Consider the following 22649-nt stretch of genomic DNA (forward strand, 5'->3'; position numbering starts at 1 on the left):
ATCCTATCAAAACCCATACACGAAGACGTTCTTTGACACTTCTGTCAGTTAACGTTCAGAAATGAAAAAGAAGATTGAAAAAGAAATATATAAACTCATTTTACATTCAGTCTTCGAAAAAATGTGCCTGAGTGTACGCAATAAGAGTCGATGCGAAGTTGTAACCAACCAAAAATATTGTGCTCAAATCATCGGTCTGTCCCGGTTTCGCTAGTTTGGGTACTTGCATATAAGCTAGGACGATGAAATTTGGTAGGTGCATCAGAGACCACACCACATTAAATTCGAAATAGTCCTTGACCCGATTCGACCATCTGGGGGGAGGGGGGGGGGTAATTCGGAAAAACTAGAAAAAATTAGGTATTTTTAACTTACCAAATTTCATAGTTAGAAGGATATCGTATCTCAAAGCTCTTATTATAAGTCCCGAACGGATCCGGTGACATTGGGGGCAGTTGGAGGGGGAAACTGAAATCTTGGAAAACGCTTTGAGTGGAGGGATCGCGACGAAACTCGGTGGCAAAAATTAGCACAAGGCCTAGATACTTAATTTACACGACCGGAACGGATCCTTTCTCTTTGGGAGAATGGGGGGGGGGTGTTTGATATTTCGAAGGACCTTGTAATTCAAACCTCTTATTTTAAATACCGACCGAATTCACTGTCATTGGGAGGAGTTGGGGGGGGGGAATCTTGGAATACACTTAGATTGGAGAGACGGGATGAAATTTATTGAAAAAACAAGCACAATCTTAGATACGTTATTGACATAACCGAACCGGATCCACTCTCTTTGGGAGAAATGGGGGGCACCTAAATCAGTAGTTCGGAAAAATTAGAAAAAATTAGGTATTTTTAAATTACGAACGGGTGATTGGATCTTAACAAAATTTAATATTTAGAAGGATTTCGTGTCTCGGAGCTCTTATTTTAAATCCCAACCAGAACCGGTGACATTGGGGGAGTTGGAGGGGGAAACTGGAAATCTTAGAAAACGTTTAGAGCGTAGAGATCGGAATGGAACTTGGTCAGAAAAAGCACATGTTCTAGATACGCTATTGACATAAGACCGGATTCGCTCTCTTCGGGGGATTTACAAGTTTGGGTGCTTCCAGATGAGCAAGGATGATGAAAGTTGGCAGGGGACCAGACTAGATTAAATTAGAAATATTCTCTTTCTCGGTTCGACAATCTGGAAGGAAGAGGGGAGCGAGCGAAGAAGATAAATGAGAAGATAGTATGACACTTGTTATTTACCAAGTTAAATATAGCGATGGAAAGTTCTGTCGGTCTGTCCCGGTTTTGCTAGTTAGGGAACTTTTAGATAAGCTAGGACAATGAAATTTGTCCGGCGCATCAGAGATCAAACCAGATTAAATTAGAAATAGTCCTTTCGCCGATTCGACCATCTGGGGGGAGGGGAGACGGTTAATTCGAAAAAACTAAAGAAATGAGGTATTTTTAACTTACCAACGGGTGATCAGATCTTAATGAAATGTCAAAGTTAGAAGGACCTCGTTTCTCAGAGCTCTTATTTCAAATCCCGACCAGATTCGGTGACATTAGGGGAGTTAGAAGGGGGAAATGGAAATCCCGGAAAGCATTTAGAGCGTAGAGATCGGGATGACACTTGATGGGAAAAATAAGCATATGTCCTAGATACGTTTATAACATAACCGGACCGTATCCGCTCTCTTTCGGGGAGTTGAGGGGGGGCTACTAGTTTGGGCACTTCCAGATAAGCTAGGACGGTGAATGTTCAGGGACCAGGCAGGCAGGCCTGCCTGGTCCCTGCCTAGGACGGGTGGCGTATCAGGGACCAGACTATATTAAATTACAAATAGTCTCTTCTTCGATTCGACCATCTAGGGGGGACGAGCCAACAAGATAGTTGAGAAGAATTTTATTTGTCAAAAAAACAAATGATTATTCTTCTTAAGTATGGCTTGTGGTCTTGGGGTATGATTCTCGCTTAGGGTACGAAACGTCTCAGGTTCGAATCTAGGACCTGAAAGTTGTGATCGCTGAAAGTTGGCAGGCGAATAAGGGATCCGACCAGATTAAATTAGAAATAGTCACTTCCCTGATTTAACCATCCGGGGGAGTTGAAGGACGGTTAATTCGGGAAAATTAGAAAAACGAGATATTTTTAACTTACTAACAGGTTATCAGATCTTAATGAAATTTGCTATTTAGAAGGATCTCGTGTCTGAAAGCTCTTGCTTTAGATTTCGATCGGATCCGGTAACACTGGAGGGAGTTGGAAGGGGAAACCAGAAATCTTGAAAACGCTTAGAGTGGAGATATTGTAATAAAACTTAGTGGAAAGAATCTGTTGGCTCTGGCTCTTCCGACCTCGTCACAAGTGTCATATGAGCTCTTGGTTCTTGTTCTGTAGAAATCTTGATCGAGAATACTTTTTATAGCTTAAGCAACTTCAAAACCTCTCTTTGTTCGCAATGGAATGGCATGTGCATAGCAACTAAAGACATTAATTGCAAGTAGAATATATTTGTGGGGTGTATTTTGACGCCTTTGAATCTCATCTAGAGTTAAAAGATCTGCTTGAATTATATGCAGTGGGAAAAAGGCCTTGCCTTTTCGATATTGTTTACCACGAACCCGATGATTTCGATGTAGAATGTAGCTTGGTTCATTTTGCAGATGCTCTCGCTAACTTTTTTTTAACTTCGGCAAGTTTAGAAAACGTGGTGCTCATAAACATGTTTTAAAGCTCCAACCATTTTGAACGCAAACAGGTAGTGAAATGTCCGCTGTCCTTTTGGATACTGGCGGGTGGGGTTGACGGTGATGAGTTGGTATCAATACGTGTTCGCTTTTGTCTCGCCACCACGACTGGTGTCATCAAATCATTGTTTCTGCTACTAGTATTAGCGGTAGGTGGGCTAGTGTTGCCCAAGATTGATTTAAAATCTTCTTCTTCTGCTTCTTTTAATTTTAGACTACTATGTTCCTTTAATTTCCTTAGAATTTGCTCATTTGTAATAATGTATTTAAAAAGTTGAATAGATGGTTGTCAAATGGTAAAAGTCCTTAACAATTTCTAACCGTATTATATATTAAATCAAGTAGATTATAACTTTTCCTTTGAATTATAATTCGTTCCCCTTAATATCTACTTGAATGTGTTCACTACATTGTCGTTTGCTTTCAAGTTTTGAGCCCTTTTAGGAGCACAAGCAAGGGATATGATGCATGTGAATAACCCTTTTCAATTGAAGAGGATGGGGTAGAGAGGAGGACCCCTTTGAAGTAAAGTTCGTTGTTTGTGTCATAGCTCAAACTTTCAGGGCGCATTACCGAGTGGAAAAACACCGAGGTAAACAAGTTTCAAAGATGTTCAGACATGGAAGGTAAGGGAGACGCTATGCCCCTCTCACTTCCCTTTTTGGAACATAGCGATTTTGCCAGGACCGATGTGTGGTTGTGTCTTTTATTTGTATCAGTCCATGGCTTTGTCTATTACGAAGTAATTTTTATTCTATTAAATATTAATTAAAAAAAAAAACACTTTCAAAATCAGAGACCTGAGTGAAGGTTGAGTTTTATAGCCTTCTGTTGAATTGGAGTTGATTTGCACAAAGGTTCAGTTAAACGGAGTTGAGTTGCACGGAGGTTAAGTTACAAGGGGGTTCAATTCCACGAGGATTCTGTTACAATGGAACCGTATCATTTATGTGATGTAAGTCAAATGGATAATTTTTTTTACAGCTATGGCGCATGTGCGAAACCAAAAAGTCAAGATGTTTTTGATTAACAAACAGGCTAAAAATAGAGCGGACCGTAGCTTCTGGTTGTGATTTAAGTAGTTATTGTGTTACATGTGGATTGAGCAGCAAACAAGATCCTGATTCTTAGCTGCTTCAAGTACAACTTGAGGTATACCTAAGGCCTGAATAAGAGTTTTTAAAAAATTAAGTAAATGAAGACAAAGATGAAAAAACGTCAACAATTTAGTTTGTAGAAAAAATACGAATGACAATACTGGAGGGTTGTCCTCTAATGTGCCACAATGAATCAAGAGCTTGAAACAAGAAAGCAATGCAATTAAGTAAATAAGGACAATCTCCACCACCAAACGTACCTCTCAGAGCACTACTTGTTCCGCCGGAAATGGCAAACTCTGCAGTACTTCTAGACATGCTTCAACCACGCTGTACCTCAGCGTGTCACGTATGGTCCAATTCAACTGCAGGTAGTAAGAGCCACAAGGTACACACGATCAAGGTATACAGGATTGTCTATTAATAGACAGGTTCCTTTAATGATCTGAATCCCCAATCTGGTTTATTATATTATCAAAAAAGGTTATTATCATAATCTGGATTGCTGCTTAGAAGCGTTTCAGCATTATCAAAAGTAAATGTATTTTGGCAAAACTTGAGTAGTGCATAAGAAGGGCGATAAAATAAATTACATTTATAAAAAATGAGAATGATAATATGAACATTATTATTATAGGCAATGACCTATACATATATCAAAGCCAAAGTTAATTGAAAAACACACAATAGGCTACCCCATAATAACAAATGTATATTGTTGTTGTTGATGATTTAGGTTACGTTTTGATACCGGTTTTCTTGCAACCCAATATATGTATATTGGTCCATATGTTCAATATTTGAATTTTTTCGCAAATCTGACGATTCAAGATAGAGAGTCATATTCACAAGGAAGTGTGTCGATTCTACACCAAACAAGAATTTAACTGTCGGAGCACTATGCAAAATCCATTTTCTCAATCGAATCGAGTCAAACCAATCCAATCCGATTGTGAATCTGACTATCGTACCGTCAAGTAGAAGGACTTAGTAGCAAATCGTGTTAATATGACAAATAATAATCTTTTGCTAACATTAAAGCAAAGTTAGTTTTATCTTAAAAAAACTTATAAAAACACAGTTAAACATTAGATCGACTTCCCTCCAGTTTGTCCAGCATCTGAAAAGGAAAATATCACATCAAAATTAATTCATTGAATTATTGGCTATGCACAAGTAAAAAGAGGAGGGCGATTAGGGCCCTATCTCTCTCAGGCCTGGATTTTAACGCTAATTATCTAATAAAAACATTGGAGTATTGGAGTACAGTGGCGGTTCTAGCCTCTATTGCGCCTGGGGCAAAAACTTCATCAGCCCCCCCCCCACCTCCCACAAAATTTCCAGGGAAAGTTTGAACAAATTTTTTTATTTCACTAACAAATTTCTTTTGATTAATTAATAATTTATTTCTTTTTTTAATATATTATTTAAATACTATGACGTATTATTATTTAATTTATCAATTAACTAGTAATTTATTAATTATTTTCATTTATTAACTAATCCCTCATCTCTAAAAAAACAACAAAGAGAGGTAAAACTTAATGAAAAGACAACAAACGAGACTGCGACCAGTAGAGAGAAAAGACCAAAACAACGCGGATATTTCCCCAGTATGCAAACTAGGCGTCCTCAGCACAAGAGAAACAAAGATAAAAAGACACTAAACTAAAACAAATCAAACCACCACCAATATTAATAAATACAATTGCCACAGCTGATCCACGTAAGGAAAAGATGCTATTAGAGCTACTTCAATGAGAACATCAAAGGAACCGATGAAAAAATTATAAAAACTGAAACAATTTAACTATTCTGTTGCAAAATAATCCTCTTGTTAGCTATTATTGAAGCAACTCTTTTTGGTCCATTTGGTGATCTTGTCCCCTGGTGTAAAATGTAAAGATGTAAAATCTTAATACCCTTATTGACTATTGGTTCATTTTTCAAAAGACAATCATAAATTGGGTCAATCCTTAAATTTCCGTGTGCCTATTTATTGAAAGATTAGCAAACATATGTTTTTTTAATTTCTACTGCCTCCCTCGCCTACTGAGAAAAAACCATATCGTTAGAAATAGCCGTGGTCTCATCAAATAGTACAAAATGTTTAGGATGAAAGAACGTATGTTCAGCCAGAGCCGAAACAAAAGTTTCAAGAGGCTTGTTTAATTGTGTTTTTTTTTTTTTTCTATTGAGTTACGATGCTCAATAAATCTTTCAAGAAATTGTTGGTGAGATCTACCAATATAAAACTTTCCACAAGTACAAGGCATTTTATACCCCACTAACTGAATCTCCCCGGGTTAAATCCTTCCCGAAATTAAGGAAACTACCTACCTATTTGGTCTGACCGATTGGAAACATGTATCAATGTTATAATCGCGCAAAATTCGTTTAAGCAGCTCCCCCAAAATAGGTACATAAGGCAAAGCAATGAAACTTTTGGAAACATTTAATTCTGAACACTGCGAAACTACAATAACCCTATTGTTAAATTTAATACGTCTATTTTTTATTATTTTATCAATGAATTTAATCGGGTAACTATTACAAAATAAAATATCCCTCAAATACAACAATTCAAAATCTAAAAACTATTTAGATAATAATAAAATTTACTCTATTAATAATAAGAAAATGATAAGAATCTACTCTATTTTAATAATAATACATTTTCAAAAACTACAAAGTGATGGTAACCGTTAGATTATTCAATTAAAATTTTGCACCCCTAATATTTCTCGGTTCGGGGTAAGGGCCCCCTCTATCTCTCCCCTAGAACCACCTCTGTTGAATTATACGTACTGATAAATAAGGAAAGAAAAAAAAGAAGCGACAAGCTGAACAAACGTGTACTCCCTAAAATCGAAGAAAAACATCGAGCACTCGCTCTGAATTAAGGTATTTACCACAAGATATTATTATTTCGAGGATTATCTTTTCCGGGGGTTTCAATAATAAAAAATCAAAAAATTTACAATCTCAAATAGCTCTAATTATTGATTTTATTAGACTTTGTAATTACAATATTAATCTACAATTGCACAAAAATATATCAAGTATATTTGAGCGAGGGGTGCTCAAATAATTTTTGCAATTCCAATCATTGCCAGTCACTCCTACCCCTTACGGAGCAAATACGTTTCTCGACTGTGTGATGAGGACGCACTAAAGGAATACTTAATCAATTTCTAATACATAAAAAAGTACGATAAGACCTTTGCTCTTGAACACGACAATACATATAGGCTTTTCTTTGGGGGAGGGGGGACTGGGTATACCACCCAACAAGAAAAACAAACAACAAAGTGGGGAGCCTTACATGGCATTGTGCCCTAATGGATAACAGTTTTGGGGTTTTTGGGTGCATATCTCCGCACTGCCTATATGCTTGATATATACTTCTCCAAATGACGACCCAGGAAAGATTAAAAAGACCTTTACTTTTGAACACGCAAGACCTTTGCTTTTGAACACGACAATATGTAATCAACCGACTAAGATTTTCTACGGCCTTTGTGATTCAAGGGTCACACTTAAAGAATTGGGATAAAATTAAAACTTTAGAGTAAAGAGTGAGGTATTAATGAGGGAATAAACCCCCTCATATACATGATAAAAATATACGAGTATAGAAGTTCGTTACGTAAGTTAATTCGTAAGTTACGTATATTTTTTATTAATAAAACCGTTCGTTAAAAATTAAAAGTTCTAGTTGCCTTTTTAAGTAACCGAAAACCTGGAGGGCAACTAGGCCTCCTCCCCTAACCCTTTTCTCAAAAATCGTCCGATCAAAACTAAGAGAAAGCCATTTAGCAAAAATAAAAATTATTATGCAAATTTTGTTTTAATTATTCATGTGCGGAAAGCCAAAATCATAACATACATTAATTCAAAAACGTTCAGAAATTAAATAAAAAAAGGTTTTTTTAAATGAAAGTAAGGAACGACATTAAAACTTAAAACGAACAGAAATTACTCCGTGTATGAAAGGGGCTGTTCCCTCCTCAACGCCCTGCTCTTTACGCTAAAGTTGTATACTGTTTTATAAAGTAGGATTGAGACAAAGAGTCAAACTTTCACCTGTTCGTAAGTTACAAATACGTCATTTTTTCTAATCTTTCCGAATTATCCCCCCCCCCCAACTCCCCCAAAGAGAGCGGATTCAGTCCGGTTATGTCAATCACCTTAGACTTGTGCTTATTCTTCCCACCAAGTTCCATCATGATCTCTCCACTCTTAGCCATTTCCTAGATTTTTGACCCCCCAACTCCCCCCAACGACACTGGATCCGGTCGGGATTTAAAACAAGAGATCTGAGTTACAAGATCCTTCTAAATATGAAATTTCATTAAGATTCGATCACTCCTTCGTGACTTAAAAATACCTCATTTTTCAAATTTTTCAGAATTAACCCTCCCCCCAACTCCCCCAAAGAGAGTGGATCCGTTTTGGCTAATCACGTATCCAAGACTTGTACTTATTTTTTCCGCCAAGTTTCATCCTTTATTTTATGATTTTAGGTTTGCCCCTCCATCTCTCCCCAATATCACCGGATCCGATCGGGATTTAAAATAAGAGCTCTGAGACACAATATCCTTCCGAATATCAAATTTCATTCAGATCCGATCACCCATTCGTAAGTTAAAAATACCTCATTTTTTCTAATTTTTCCGAATTAATCGTTCCCCCCTCCCCCACACCCCAGATGGTCGAATCGGGGAAATGGCAATTTCAAATTTCATCTGGTCTGTTCCCTAATACGCCTGCCAAATTTCATCGTCCTAGCTTATCTGGAAGTGCCTAAACTAGCAAAACCGGGACCGACAGACAGACCGACAGAATTTGCGATCGCTATATGTCACTTGGTAGATACCAAGTGCCATAAAAATAGAGATAGCATCCTGAAAAGAGAAAAACAAAGGTGTTAACAGACCTGGCGTATCGAGAATTAAAAATTGAAAAGATCAAGGAGCGTTATAACAATGACGAAGATTATAGAGAAGCAGCAATTGAGAGAGCCAAACAAAAGAGCAAGGAGCGGTATCATAATGACGAGGATTATAGAGAAGCAATAATTGAGGAATCCAATCAAAAGATAAAGGAGAAGTATGACAATGATGAAGATAATAGAGATTATATTAAAAGACGATCATTGAAAGAACATATCATTGCATATATTGGACTTAGTTTGCTGCCTGGTTCTTTTAGGTTCGCCTTGAAGTATTCCAAAGAATTATAATAAAGAACAAACTCTGGACCACAGTAAAATTAGCGAAAAATGCAACCTAGTAAAAGATGAATAGTAACCAAATCATAGTTTCAGCAGAAGATACTAGAAAAATTATATCAAACAACAAACTATAGCCTATAATAATTGAAGTATAAAGCGAACCATTAGAATTAATAAAGGGGATTCTAGAAGTTAAAAGCCAACAAGATTATAAACCAGATTAAACATCGGGGAAGTATAAATGTCATACTTGATTTTAAGTCCTCCAAAAACCTGTTAAACAAAGCAATAGAATACAAAATTACTAGAGCTACCAATTTTACAAGTTGCACAAAACATATGAAAATAGAGCAATTTTTGATTAACACCATCTGCATTTTCTTCGAATAGGGATTTCTTCTAGAATAAAAACAAGCCTTTTTTTGCATTACTGTAATATTAATTATAAATTTTGAGATTATGTTTGTTAAAAGTCCAGAAATAATTACAGTTTTTACGTGATTACTAAGCAAAAGTGTGTATAATTACATTTCTTTGCCTTTTCAATTTGTCATGAGAGACTGAGCGTAAGCAATTAAATACGATTGCGCTAAAAATATAAGAATTTCTGATATACATGATGACACCTAAAGGAGTCTTTCGGTAAAATAAATCGTGCACTTTTGCTTTCAGATCAATGGGCAGAAACCCGAAGGGTAGAGTAACTTATAAGAGTGGGAACTGGCACAAGTGACAAAAAAAAAAAAAAAACTATCAACGCCATCTAGCAATTGGAGAAACTTAGTATTTTTTCCAGTGTAATAGTAAGAATAATTAATTTAATTAGCGTAAACGGTAGAATTAGGATAGTAATCAGTGTCTGATCTCAGTTCCTGACAGAAAAAGAATAGCAAAGCTTGAAGAAATGATAGGTGTTGCCAGATGCTAGATAGCGTTGATAGTTTTTGTCGACACTAGCGCAATTTTCAACTCTAATAAGTTACCTATATTCTTTGCAAAAAACAACATCCTATCCCTATTTTCATGTTTTTTTTATATTTTTTTTTAGAATTAACAATTTTCAGTACAAAAGGTATTTTCATTAACAAATCGGAAAAACAACAAAACTGCCCCCCACCCCTACATTTTCTTGAATTCACACCGCAATTGAGATGGTAGCAATTAATATATTTGGAAGGGGCATTGAATGGAGAATCGAATGGTATATTCGATTGTTAGCAGTATGATTTCTCTATTATATCGGGATCTAATTATTCTGACCAATATTAACCGCAAGTCCCTAAAATTATAATTAGAGTCTGCGAGGAAGAAAAAATAGACCTTGTCTCGCCTCAATCATCTTAACCTTTCTTTCATCACAGCCTCGAATCTGGAATCTGACCCCAGTTTTCGTAGAGCCTTATTTTTTTTATAAACAGTCGTTCAATGGCGTGCCGAAGCTATCCTTAGACAATTCCAAGCCTTTTTTCGGCCAAGATGGCCTTTTTCTGGTAAAAAAAAATTGGCGGAAAAAAGACTTCGTTGTGATACGACTATGACCCTCATATATTTTTTAAAAGCGTACTAGGATTCCGAAATACACACGAATGAGTGCAATCCTTGTAAGACCATAGTTTTCAATCAGTATTGTAAAGCACTCAGGCACATCAATTAGGGGGGGGGGGGCAGTTGTCCACAAAAGTTTTTCCGTGTCCTCCGCTAGATCTTGAAAAATAGCCTATATTTAGTTTTCACTAAAAAAAGCATAATTTGCCATATGGATTCAAAAAGTACACCGTGATCATTCCGTGAATGGACGTCCGTGTAAGTACTTCAAGTGCTTGTATTTGAAGCCCTATTTGTGCAAAAATAAGTAGGCAGTTGAACCTCCAAAAGTAACAAAAGTACTTTCAAAAGGTCTTTATAGTACTTTTTGCTCCCGTCACCTTTTTATTTTCTTTAAACTTTTCTTTAAACCAATAATTTTTGGACTTAAGATTTTTTGGGGAATTTCTTGGTATGTTTCCGAGAATTTCAAGAATGATGCGTTATCTGGTGTTGCGTAGTCATTCATGTTGTCAGTGAAACAATACAATACATCCTGTGACAGCCTCACGTCTGGTCTATTGAGACACATATACTTTGGCAGCCAATACTCCCAGGTACTATTGGAGTTGCTAACACCTTTTTTAGCATCCTTCGAAGAATATGCATCCTAGAATATGTGTCCATTGATGTATGAAATTTGTGCAGTTTTTCTGCAGGTTTCCAGTGATTTTATGAAATTTATGTAGTTTTTTTTTTTGGATACTGTAGCAGCCCATACTCCGATGTACTATTGGAGTTGCTAACACCTTTTTTGACATCATTCCAAAAATACGCATCCTAGTTTCTGAGAATTTCTTGGCATGTTTCCGATAATCTCAAAAATGATGCGTTATCTGGTATTGCGTAATCATTCATGCTGTGAGTGAAACAATGCAATATACCCTATAATAATAATAATAATTTATTTATAACCCACATCATAACAAGTTATGGCACTTGTGGAGTAACAAAAAGAAAAAAATTAAATACACTGCAAGTAAAATACACTACAAATAGAAAAAAAAACACTACGCTACAATGAGATTAACCGAACAGACGGACCAAAGGATGATGAGGCGATAAACGATAAAAAGCTGATTCCGACAACCTTCCATGCAGGAGGGCCAACTTTGCACTTATATCAGGACATCAAACTTATATCAGGGACATCAAACTTACGAATTATCTTCCCATTGCTATACCAAGGAGGGAGATAAAGTAAAAATTTACAATATCTGAAATAAAAAGTCCGAATCTGATTAACATCTTTTTTCTTTAGAAGGGGATAAAGACCAGAAAGATAAAGGACAGAATGTAGCATATAGTCTACCGAGTGCACTTCTATTATACTTCCCTCGATTAGCAACTATCTTAGAATAGCCCATTTGAATTTTCTTTTGAACATCACGAACAGTGCACTGCCGTAGGCAAGAAATTGAATTCGTAACAGTAATACCCAACCACCGAAAGGCGGAAACAAAGGGTACAGAAATACCGCGACAAGCTAAGGGAGCATTAGAGGAAGTCGGACCATTAAAAACTAGAAATTCACATTTCTCAACACTAAGAGAAAGACCAATATTAGAAAATAGACGTGAAACTTTTGAGACCATAAACGAGAGACCTTGCTTATTTTTACACAAAAGTAAATGGTCATCTGCATAAGCAAGATAAGAAACATCTGAGAGTCCAATAAAATAATTTGATCTAATATCATCTAAAATACCAGAAATGCACATTTTGAATATACTAGGTGATAAAACCCCTCCCTGCTTGAGTGAAACGCTTTGAGTGAAACAATGCAATATACCCTATGACAGCCTCACATTTGATCTTTTGAGATAACAACTGAGCCAACAAAATTTTTAGTTTCTAAGCAGTTTTCTATTGATTTTATGAAATTTATATTGTTTTTTGGGGACTTACAATTTTTTTGAATTATTTTGGGACGCCGAGAATTTTCAGTAATTATTCATGCTGTCAGTGAAACAATACAATACATCCTGTGACAGCCTTCACAGCTGGTCTTTTGAGATGGCAACTGAGTCCACAACAGTGTTTAGCTTCTAAGCAGTTTTCCATTGATTTTATGAAATTTATAGTTTATTTGGGACTTAGAATTATTTAAATTTTTTTAATTAGAATTGTTTTGAGACACCAAGAATGTCTTGGCATGTTTCCGATAATTTCAAGAATGATGGGGTGTCTGATATTGCATAATCATTCATGTTGTCATTGAAACAATACAATACATCCTGAGACATCCCTCACATCTGGTCTTTTGAGATAACAACTGAGTCAACAACTTTTTTGGCTTTTCAGCAGTTTTCCATTGATTTTATGAGATTTATATTGTTTTTTTTTTACTTAGAATTATTTTGGGACACCGAGAATTTCTTGGCATGTTTCCGAGAATTGCAAGAATGATGCAATTTCTGGTAGTGCGTGATCATTCAAGTTGTCAGTGAAACAATACTATACATCCTGTGACAGTCCCCACATCTGGTCTTTTGAGACACAGATACTATGGCAGCCCATGCTCCTATGTACTATTGGAGTTGCTAACACCTTTTTTGACATCATTTCAAGAACATACATCCTAGTTTCCGACGAGTTCTTGGCATTTTAATGAGAATTTCAAGAGTAATGCGTTATCTGATATTGCGTAATCATTCATGTTGTCAGTAAAATAATACAAACATCCTGTGACAGCCCTCACATCTGGTCTTTCGAGATAACAACTAAGTCAACAACATTTTTAGCTTCTAAGCAGTTCTCCATTGATTTTATTAAATTTTATGTTTTTTTTTGGGGGGGGAGGGCTTTTTTGAAGTCCCCAAAAATTCTAAGTAGAAAAATAATTCGATGACCCCAAAAAACATGCTGCAGCACATATCCACCCTCCACTTCCCCGAACCACCGCGCAGAGCACAAGATGCTCAATCTCACAATTGAACTAAGCTCTATTCTAATAGCCCCAGATATCGCATTATTTATTTGCTTGTAATTTTGAATGGATTCCAACTCTGTAAGATTTAATTTGCTGTACTTAACTTTAATATACGGGATATGTTGAAAGGTTATTTATAACTTTTTATGAAAATTGATTTATTTGTGGGTTCGTCAATTTATATTAATAAAAAGCCTTGGTATTAGCCACATAAGCCAAAAGAAACATCATAGGCAGCGCAATAGCGCTGTCTAAGTAAAGATAGAAGATAAGTCAAAATATTACCAAAGATTGTGCAAAATTATATTGTGACATATTCCCACATTTAAATAGCAACTGCACATCAAATTTGAAAATATTTGACAAATAAAATTAGAATTATTTACTTATTCGTTGGGCATTGTCTGACAAAGAATATCCAGAAAATCTGAACAATACTTGGCATCATTGCGGCAGAAACCTTAAATTAATTAAGAATTACCAGGGATGCCAATTGGAACGGAAATAGACTCCTAAGAGTTTGAAAATTATCTTCCCATTTGTATCTTTATTTGAAAAAAACAAATTCAATAAAACTACATAAACGTTTTTACTGTGTGAATCAGGGTAGGGGTATAGATATCCAGAGGGAGCATATTTATATCAATTCTTTTTTTGGAGCTGGTTAAAAGAAATATTTAGAAAAGCGATAAGAGCAAGAAGTCAGCATGGTATTATGCATAGAGGCAGTTCTAAATCTATGGGTTAGTATTTGAATCCGGAACACAAGGAATAGGAGCTATCAGCGCTTATTAGACATTTCAACGACAAATGAGATATTCAGAGTTTCAAATAAATACTAGAAATAAACTATTAAATGATTCCTGGAGCAGATCCCCCACTACCAAATTTCATGATCAAACGACAACCGCTTTGACCTATCTAGTTATTGTACGAATATCGTTATAAAAGTCACCAAGTCTTATTTTCTTTTTCAACGATTTCTTTTTCACTCAGGAAATTATATTCACTGTGTATCTATCTTCTTATACTTTAATGATTCCAATTCTGTAATATTTGCAGATGTAGATGGCGTATCCATTTCCATTTCTGAAAGTTTTAAAAGAAGAGAATCTAATCTTCAACTGATCAATTTTAGGAGGTAAAAGTATCTTAAATATCAGGGGAAAAACATTGACCTGAGCAAATGTGGCGAAACAGGAAGCTTAGAAGATTTTACAATTTTGCACATTTTACTTGATAATAAGGTTTCAAAGGTAGTATATTTGGAAAAATATTAAAGTGGAACATATTATGAAGTATAATGGACCCCTATTTTTCTCATTTTCCTTATTTTAACAAGAGCTAAGAGCTCATATGGCACTTGTGACGAGGCGAGAAGAGTTAAGAGCCAAGAGATCATATGGTATGAGCTCTAACAAAATTCTATGAATCAATAGATTGATTTAAAAAAGAAAATAAGAGGCTTAATGCCGGTCAGGATTTAAAATAAGAGCTATGAGTCACGATGTCGTTCTAAATATCAAAATTCATCAAGATCCAATTACCCACTCGTAAGTTATAAATATCAAATTTTTTCTAACTTTTCCTCTCCCTTTAGCCCCCAGATGGTCAAATCTGGGAAAACGACTTTATCAAGTCAAATTGTGCAGCTCCCTGACACGCCTACCAATTTTCATCGTCCTAGCACGTCCAGAAGCACCAAACTCGCCAAATCAATGAACCCCTCCCCCCAACTCCTCCAAAGAGAGCGAATCCTGTACGATTCTGTCAATCACGTATCGACAGCATTTGTTTATTCTATTCACCAAGCTTCATCCCGATTCCTCCACTCCAAGTGTTTTTCCAAGATTTCCCCCTCCAACTCCCCCTAATGTCAAAGGATCTGGTCAAGATTTGAAATAAGAGCTCTGAGACAGGAATTCCTTCTAAAAATCAAATTTCATGAAGATCCGATCATCTATTCGTAAGATAAAAATACCCCAATTTTCACGTTTTCCAAGAATTCCGGTTTCCCCCTCCAACTCCCCCCAATGTCACAGGATCTGGTCGGAATTCAAAAAAAGAACTTTAAAGCACAAGATCCTTCTAAATATCAAATTTCATTAAGATCTGGTCACCCTTTCGTAAGTTACAAATACCTCAATTTTCAAAATTACCCCCCCCCCCAATTCCACCAAAGAGAACAGATCCGGTCCGTTTATGTCAGTCACGTATCTTACACAGGTTTCTATTCTTCCCATCCAGTTTCATCCTAATCTCACTGCTTTAAGTATTTTCTAAGATTTCCGGTCCCCCCAACTGCCCCCCCCCCAATTACACTTGATCCGGTTGAGATTTAAAATAAGAGATCTGAGTTACGAGGTCCATCTAAATATGAAGTTTCATGAAGATCCGATCACTCCTTCGTAAGTTAAAAATACGTAATTTTTTCTTATTTTTCAGAATTAACACCCCCCCCCCCCAATACAGCGGTTCCGTTCCAATTATGTAAATCACGTATGTAAGACTTCTGCTTATTTTTCCCACCAAGTTTCATCCCGATCCCTCCAATCTAAGCGTTTTCCATGATTTTAGGTTCCCCCACCCCAACCTTCCCCCAATGTCACCAGATCCGGTCAGGATTTAAAATTAGAGCTTTGAGACACGATATCCTTCTAAATATCAAATTTCATTGAGATCTGATCACCCGTTCGTAAGTTAAAATACCTCATTTTTTCTAATTTTTCAGAAATACCCCCCCCCCCCCAACTACCCCAAAGAGAGCGGATCCGTTCCGTTTATTTCAATCATGTATCTAGGACTTTTGTTTATTTTTCCACCAAGTTTCATCCCGATCCCTCCACTCTGTGTTTTCCAAGTTTTAGGTTTCCCCCTCCCAAATCCCCCCCACTGTCACCAGATCCGGTCGGGATCTAAAATAAGAGCTCTAAGACACGATATCCTTCTAAACATCAAATTTCATTGAGATCCGATCACCCGTTCGTATGTTAAAAATAGCTCATTTTTTCTAATTTTCCAGAATTACCCCCCCCCCTCAACTACCCCAAAGAGAGAGGATCCGTTCCGATTATATCAATCATATATCTGGGACTTGTGCTTATTTTTCCCATCAAGTTTCATCCCGATCCCTCCACTCTAAGTGTTTTCCAAGATTTTAGGTTTCCCCCCTCCAACTCCCCCAATGTCATCAGATCCGGTCGGGATTTAAAATAAGAGCTCTGAGACACAATATCATTCCAAAAATCAAATTTCATTAAGATCCCATCACCCGCTCGTAAGTTAAAAATAATTCATTTTTTCTATTTTTTCCGAATTAACCAGCCCCCCACTCCCCCCATATGGTCAAATCGGGAAAACGACTATTTCTAATTTAATCTGGTCCGGTCCCTGATATGCCTGCCAAATTTCATCGTCCTAGCTTACCTGGAAGTGCCTAAAGTAGCAAAACCGGGACCGACAGACAGACAGACAGACCGACAGAATTTGCGATTGCTATATGTCACTTGGTTAATACCAAGTACCATAAAAACGAGCAGGGATTACTTAAAAAAAAAATAACCCGCTTTGACACTTAAAACGAGCAACAGTTTTAAAGCTACTTAATATTTTTTTTCCAAATCATTTAGGGGGGACTGCCCCCCCCCTTAATGACACCACAGGTAATATGCACAAAGTGCCTTTTGATCAGCTCAAAATCCCCCTCAACATGTCCTGAAAGATTAAACTTATTACACTAGCCCGTTCCTGATACATTGTTGATTGTTGCTGATATATTGCGCCCTTTTGACAACCTGCATGCACATAGTGTGTTTTGGTTTAGTTCAGCACCCCTTTCGACGTTCCCTGAAAGTTTCACCTTAATACCCTTAACCTTAGTCATAACAGCAGTAGTAGTACTAGTAGTTGTAGGCATATATTATCTTTTGGTTATTTTAACATCCACCTCTAAATACCCTGGAAGTCTCAAATGTATATAAGCTGTTCCTGAGATATTGCTGATACGTCTTTTTGATAACCTGCATTAATAAAGTTTGTTTCGGTTTAGTTCAACATTCTCTGAAAGCTTCACGCGAATACCCTTAGTTTTGGAGACCCAGGAGCAAACCTGTCCTACTTTCCCAATAATGAATCCTATACGCAAACAATGGGCAACATGCAACTTTCAAGCCTTGCCCCAAATGCTATGTGGGTCATGTCATCTTCAAAAGCACAGTTATTGAACCTTTCAACTAGGCTGGACAAAATTGCTATTTCAAATTTTTGGTGAAATGTCTTTGGGGAAAGGCAGCAAAAAGGACTATCTGGGGGGGAGAGGCTGGCTGTCCTCCAGTACCTTTTGACTCTTAAAAAGGGCACTACAACTTTCGATTCCCAATCAAATAAGCCCCCTCCAAATTCCCTACGACCATTGATTCGATCCAATCGTTACCTTATCTTAGTTCCTCCAGAGGCAAGAGGTTAGTGGGTAGCCTCCAATCTTTCCTCACACGACCCTCTGTGTAGATGTGCTCCCACTCTGGGATGAGACTCGTCTGGAGTGATCTTCTATCAAGTTTGTACGTTCTACGGAGCGTGTTCTTTGGTCTTTCTCGGTGACGGTACCTTCCAATTATCCAGTTGAGGAGAATTATAGGAAGTCTATGATCTGGCATACGGAGGACATGCGATGATCGATGCGATTACCACAGAAAAAAGGAACAATAATACTTAATCTGCGCTATTGCACTGCCTGTGTAAAGCTACTTACCCCTTCCTTCCTCCACCATTTGCGAATTTTACGATTTTCCTCCAAATTATGTTCATTGTTTATGTATTTCATCAATTTCTCTCTTCTTCTGATCTATCATCATCTTAATACTCTCCATCATCTTCATCATCAGAATCCACATGGCTTTGTTTTTAAGTTGTCCGAAGAATAAAAATTTACTACAATTAATAGAGCATGACCACTTAGCGGTTTTTATTGTTTCACAATAGCAAAACCAGCAGGAAGGACCCGTCCCCTGCCGCGAAGTGTCCCTTCACATTAATACGAATGTGCCAAGAAAAACAACAGGTCATATAAAAGACTAGCCCTCCTCCCTAAAGCTGGGGATCCGCATTAGTCATTTCAACAGGATGGGATACAGTTTCACAAGCGTACCTGTTCGCGGGACAGCAGAGAACAATTATCAAAAATTTCAATTTTAACCTATTCTAGAAGAGCGAGAATTACTTCAATATTTTTTGTAGAATATTCAGAGGAGGAAGATAAAAATAAAGACTAAACAATAGAGCTTACCCTACCAAGTGGTGGTGTTCTCAGAATAGAGCCAATTATAGGTAGTTGTCGTAAAGATGAAATGATAAATGGCAAAAAGCCCCTGAAAAGAAATTAGACGATACAAATTCAGTTCCTTGGTGACAAGTACCCGAAAAATAGCATTAAGAAATATAAGGATCAAGGCTACAAAAGATTTGTTATATACATTTTTCATTGTGTTTCACGAATTTTTACTCGATGCTCATACTAAATTTTATGGTATAATACATCGACTTCAAGTTGAGTTTTTTTGCCTTTTTTACGCTATTTAAAAAAAATTCAACCCACCAGCAATATCTGTGGGCCCAAAAAAAAACGGTAAAATAAAAACGAAGAAATTTACTGTTCCTCTGAAACTTAACATGTCAAGGTTTCTATTAACACACATTCTTAGAATTAACGTTTTTAGTTGAGTTAATAGTTTTTATGAATTAAACTAGAATGATTCCGAAAACTGTTGAAAAAATCAAGAAGGAAACTGAATCGTAAAACATATTATGCGTTTTTTCATGCTTCTGAGCCTTCCAGTGCAGAGGAAGTCATGAAAAAACTGCATTGGGATTAGGAGGAAAAAAGGATTGTGAAGACTATATGTACAAAGTTGCACATCAATCGGTCTAACGATTAAGCTTCAAATTTACAAATTCTGTCCTTGACCAAAGATAATTTTAGATTTTAGACGAAAGATATAAGATCTTATTAATTTCATCTTATCTTATTGCCTGAAATCCAGTGCAAACTGTACTGGGTTTGACGCCCCCCTCCAAAAGATTTTCTGACTGGTGAAAAAGTAAAAGAAGTGCAGGGAAACAAATTTTTAATGAAAATTTTAAAGTTTTTTTTGCTCTTCTGAATAAAAATCATAGAAACACCCTTGACTAGAATATCCCCAACTCAGGCCGTAAGCATTCACACCGAAGAATCTTATAAGTTATATTGGCTGGGAAGACATATGAGTCATTGAATCACAAAATCAAAACAAAAAAGAAGAATTATAAAGATTATAACATCAGTAACAAAGAACAAAAATAGAGAAAAAATTAAATAGCATAAATAAACTAAATAGATTAAATACAATCCAACATTTCTTGCACAAGAAAGAGAGAGAAAAAATTATAGAATTAAAAAAAATTAACTTTTTTTCAAATAAGCCAAACAAGGAGTATATTCCAACTGATTCTGGAATTTTACTTTATACGATATGACTCTCCATTACAGGCCAGTTTCAACAGTATCATACAGTAGATACTCTTGATTTTCTACAGGAAATCCATTCATGGACCATTATATTCTAAATGATCAATTCGCTATAATGAAAAAATGGGAGCTTCTAGGATCAATTTCGATCAGTACCCTCTAAGAAATTCAATTTTAAAATATTTCAGAAAAACTACGGAAATTTGCAATCTGATTGCGGTTTTGAATACGGCGTAAAAAGCTTAAACAGAAACCTCTATTTTATTTTTTGAGCAGAAATAAAACTCTAGAAATAGGTGTGGATTTTTTTTCTAAGAAATAATTTTAATTAGCAATCGCATTCCAATAATCCATATCTTTTCTAGAATTTTTTTTTCTCGCAAATTTATGCTTTTCCATTTTTTCCAATTTTTTTTTACAGTTAAAAAGGGTTTTATAAGTAAATTTTGTATGATAAACCTGAAAATGTAATAAAAAAATTTTCCAACACCCTTAGTTTTGCATAAAAAATTTTCTGTTCTTTTTTCATGGAACAACAAATAAACAAAAGCAAATCCATCTTCAAAAACTGGCATAAAATATGGCCACAAATGGAAACACATGGCCACAAATATGACCATTTTTAACTTGAAAAAAGCTATTTCAGTTCAGCCATGAACTGTCAAATAAGTTGGAGGATAGTAAAGGTAATAGGAAAGAAACTACGAATATTTAAAATGAGATCATGGGTGGTAAGGGAAAAGAGACCACGGCAGACATTAATCCGGATGGATGTAACCTTGGTGAGTTAAATAAAATTGTAAATTTCAATTGTAAATTCCTGTTTTTTATGCTTGGCTTTTGTGTTTTCAGTAAAGGTCTAGGTTGTTTTATATTTTTTATGTTTTGTTTCAGTAAAGGTCTAAAGGTTGTTTTATTTGTACAAGTTTTATTGATATATATTAGATAGGCTGTGACGTAATAATTTTTGTCCGTTTAAAGTTTCAACTTCGCTCTTTACTTCCCTCAGAAAAACTTTGTTTTTGTTTAATTTTTTGTTAAAGATAATCCTTTTATCCTTTGCGATTCATTCGATTTTTTTTTCTTCACAGACGACAAATAAGATAATTTCTTAAATCACATTGACCTGCCATAGCATAAAGAAAAAACAATCAAAAATAGGTTCTAATTTTTGTCTTTTTTACTTTTGGTCTTTTATTGAATTTTGTTCATATTTTGGCGTTTTGTTTATTGGTTTTGTTGTACTTTCCGCGTTTGTTTTCTGGTTTTTGATTTTTCCTTGATCATATTATTTTGTTCACGCTGAAGAAGAGAGGCGGTTGTTCTCTCAAAATATTCGTTTTCTCTGCTTTCTTCAGTATTTTCACTTGGCCTTTAAAAACCCTATTTTTGACGACGAAAAATGAAAGTTAACCGGAAATTTTTTCTACTAAGGGGTAAAAGTTTATGGGCTTCTTGCTATCTTGTAAAGTAGTTGAGATTTGCCCATAAAACTTTCAGGAACGCATTGAGAACCTTAATGATCTCCTGGGAAGATATTTTAACGAACCTGTCTCCAATCCTTCTCTCTCCAGAGGTCAAATGACCTTTGACGTCCTACAACAGTCTTGGTGTTATAAAAGTAAAACCTAACACAATAGATGTCTTGCTCAAACAAAACTCAAGAAAAGTGATTCGGGCAATACTTTTGTTCATTCCCAATCTGTAAGGTTTTAAAGATTTGTAAAAGTATTTCTTCAATTTAGGAAAAAACATAGATATCCCTTAAAATTCGTTTGAAATTACATTTTCAAAAACTAAAGCCAATAAAAAAGAGTTTGGTAGCTGAAAATTAAGATAAAATATAGTGTATGTACCTGTCATGTATTCCGTCTCCTAAGCCCAAGAAATAACAAAAGGGTAGACAAAAATAGCTTAGCAATACCTTTCAGGGTATATTTTTAGCCCTGTATTCATTTCCCAAAATTTCATTCACCTACTTGACAAGATAGCAAGAAACACTTAACTAGAAGAACAGAAAAGACAACACTGTATGCCTCACAAACATTTTAGCGGCTGCCATTTTAAGCTGAAGGTAATGATAATTAATTAATGGCTATTAACGATAACAATCAAGTCTGAAACCTACCCCACGATCCCTTTAGAACTCCAAAAGTAAACCATACTTACTTAAAAAGTAAATAAAAGCCAAAGAATTCGATGACCATCCCAACGATTGGCCATCCAAGCAGAACTACTGTCATCCCCCCAAAAAATGCAAGAGATGCTTTAACTCGATGTTGTTGAAAAAAGAACCTAAATGTTCTTTGAGGGCCTATCAAACATCCTATACCACATACAAATAATATCTGAAAAGAAAAAAAAAATTATTACAAATATTGAAAAGCAAACATAGAAACAGAAAATTGTTATGTTTAAGGGAATTGGGGCATTAGTCAAAAGTTGACAAATTAAATGGAAACTGTACGCTGACAAGTGTTTTTATTCATTCAAAACAATACCGAAGAGAAAAAAAACCCAGCACCATTGGCGGTTCTGGCCTCCCTTGCA

At 35.9% G+C, this 22649-nt stretch overlaps 1 protein-coding gene across 2 annotated transcripts in view; it reads right to left on the reverse strand.

Annotated features, from left to right (window-relative positions):
- Positions 1 to 4880: 4880 nt before the first annotated feature.
- The window catches only part of LOC136025245 (vesicle transport protein GOT1B-like), a 33374-nt gene continuing 15605 nt past the window's right edge, over positions 4881 to 22649 (reverse strand). The window contains exons 3-5 of one of the 2 annotated variants that reach the window (XM_065701079.1): positions 22269 to 22447; positions 18887 to 18963; positions 4881 to 4965 (exon numbers count right to left, since the gene is read on the reverse strand). In XM_065701079.1, the coding sequence (XP_065557151.1) occupies positions 4934 to 4965; positions 18887 to 18963; positions 22269 to 22447 (288 nt within the window). In that variant the 3' untranslated portion in view covers positions 4881 to 4933. Of the gene's footprint in view, positions 4966 to 18881; positions 18964 to 22268; positions 22448 to 22649 lie in introns of both variants that reach the window. The other variant, XM_065701078.1, reaches the window with a different exon arrangement.

Source organism: Artemia franciscana, chromosome 3 (genome assembly GCF_032884065.1).
Source record: "Artemia franciscana chromosome 3, ASM3288406v1, whole genome shotgun sequence".
NCBI lineage: Eukaryota > Metazoa > Arthropoda > Branchiopoda > Anostraca > Artemiidae > Artemia > Artemia franciscana.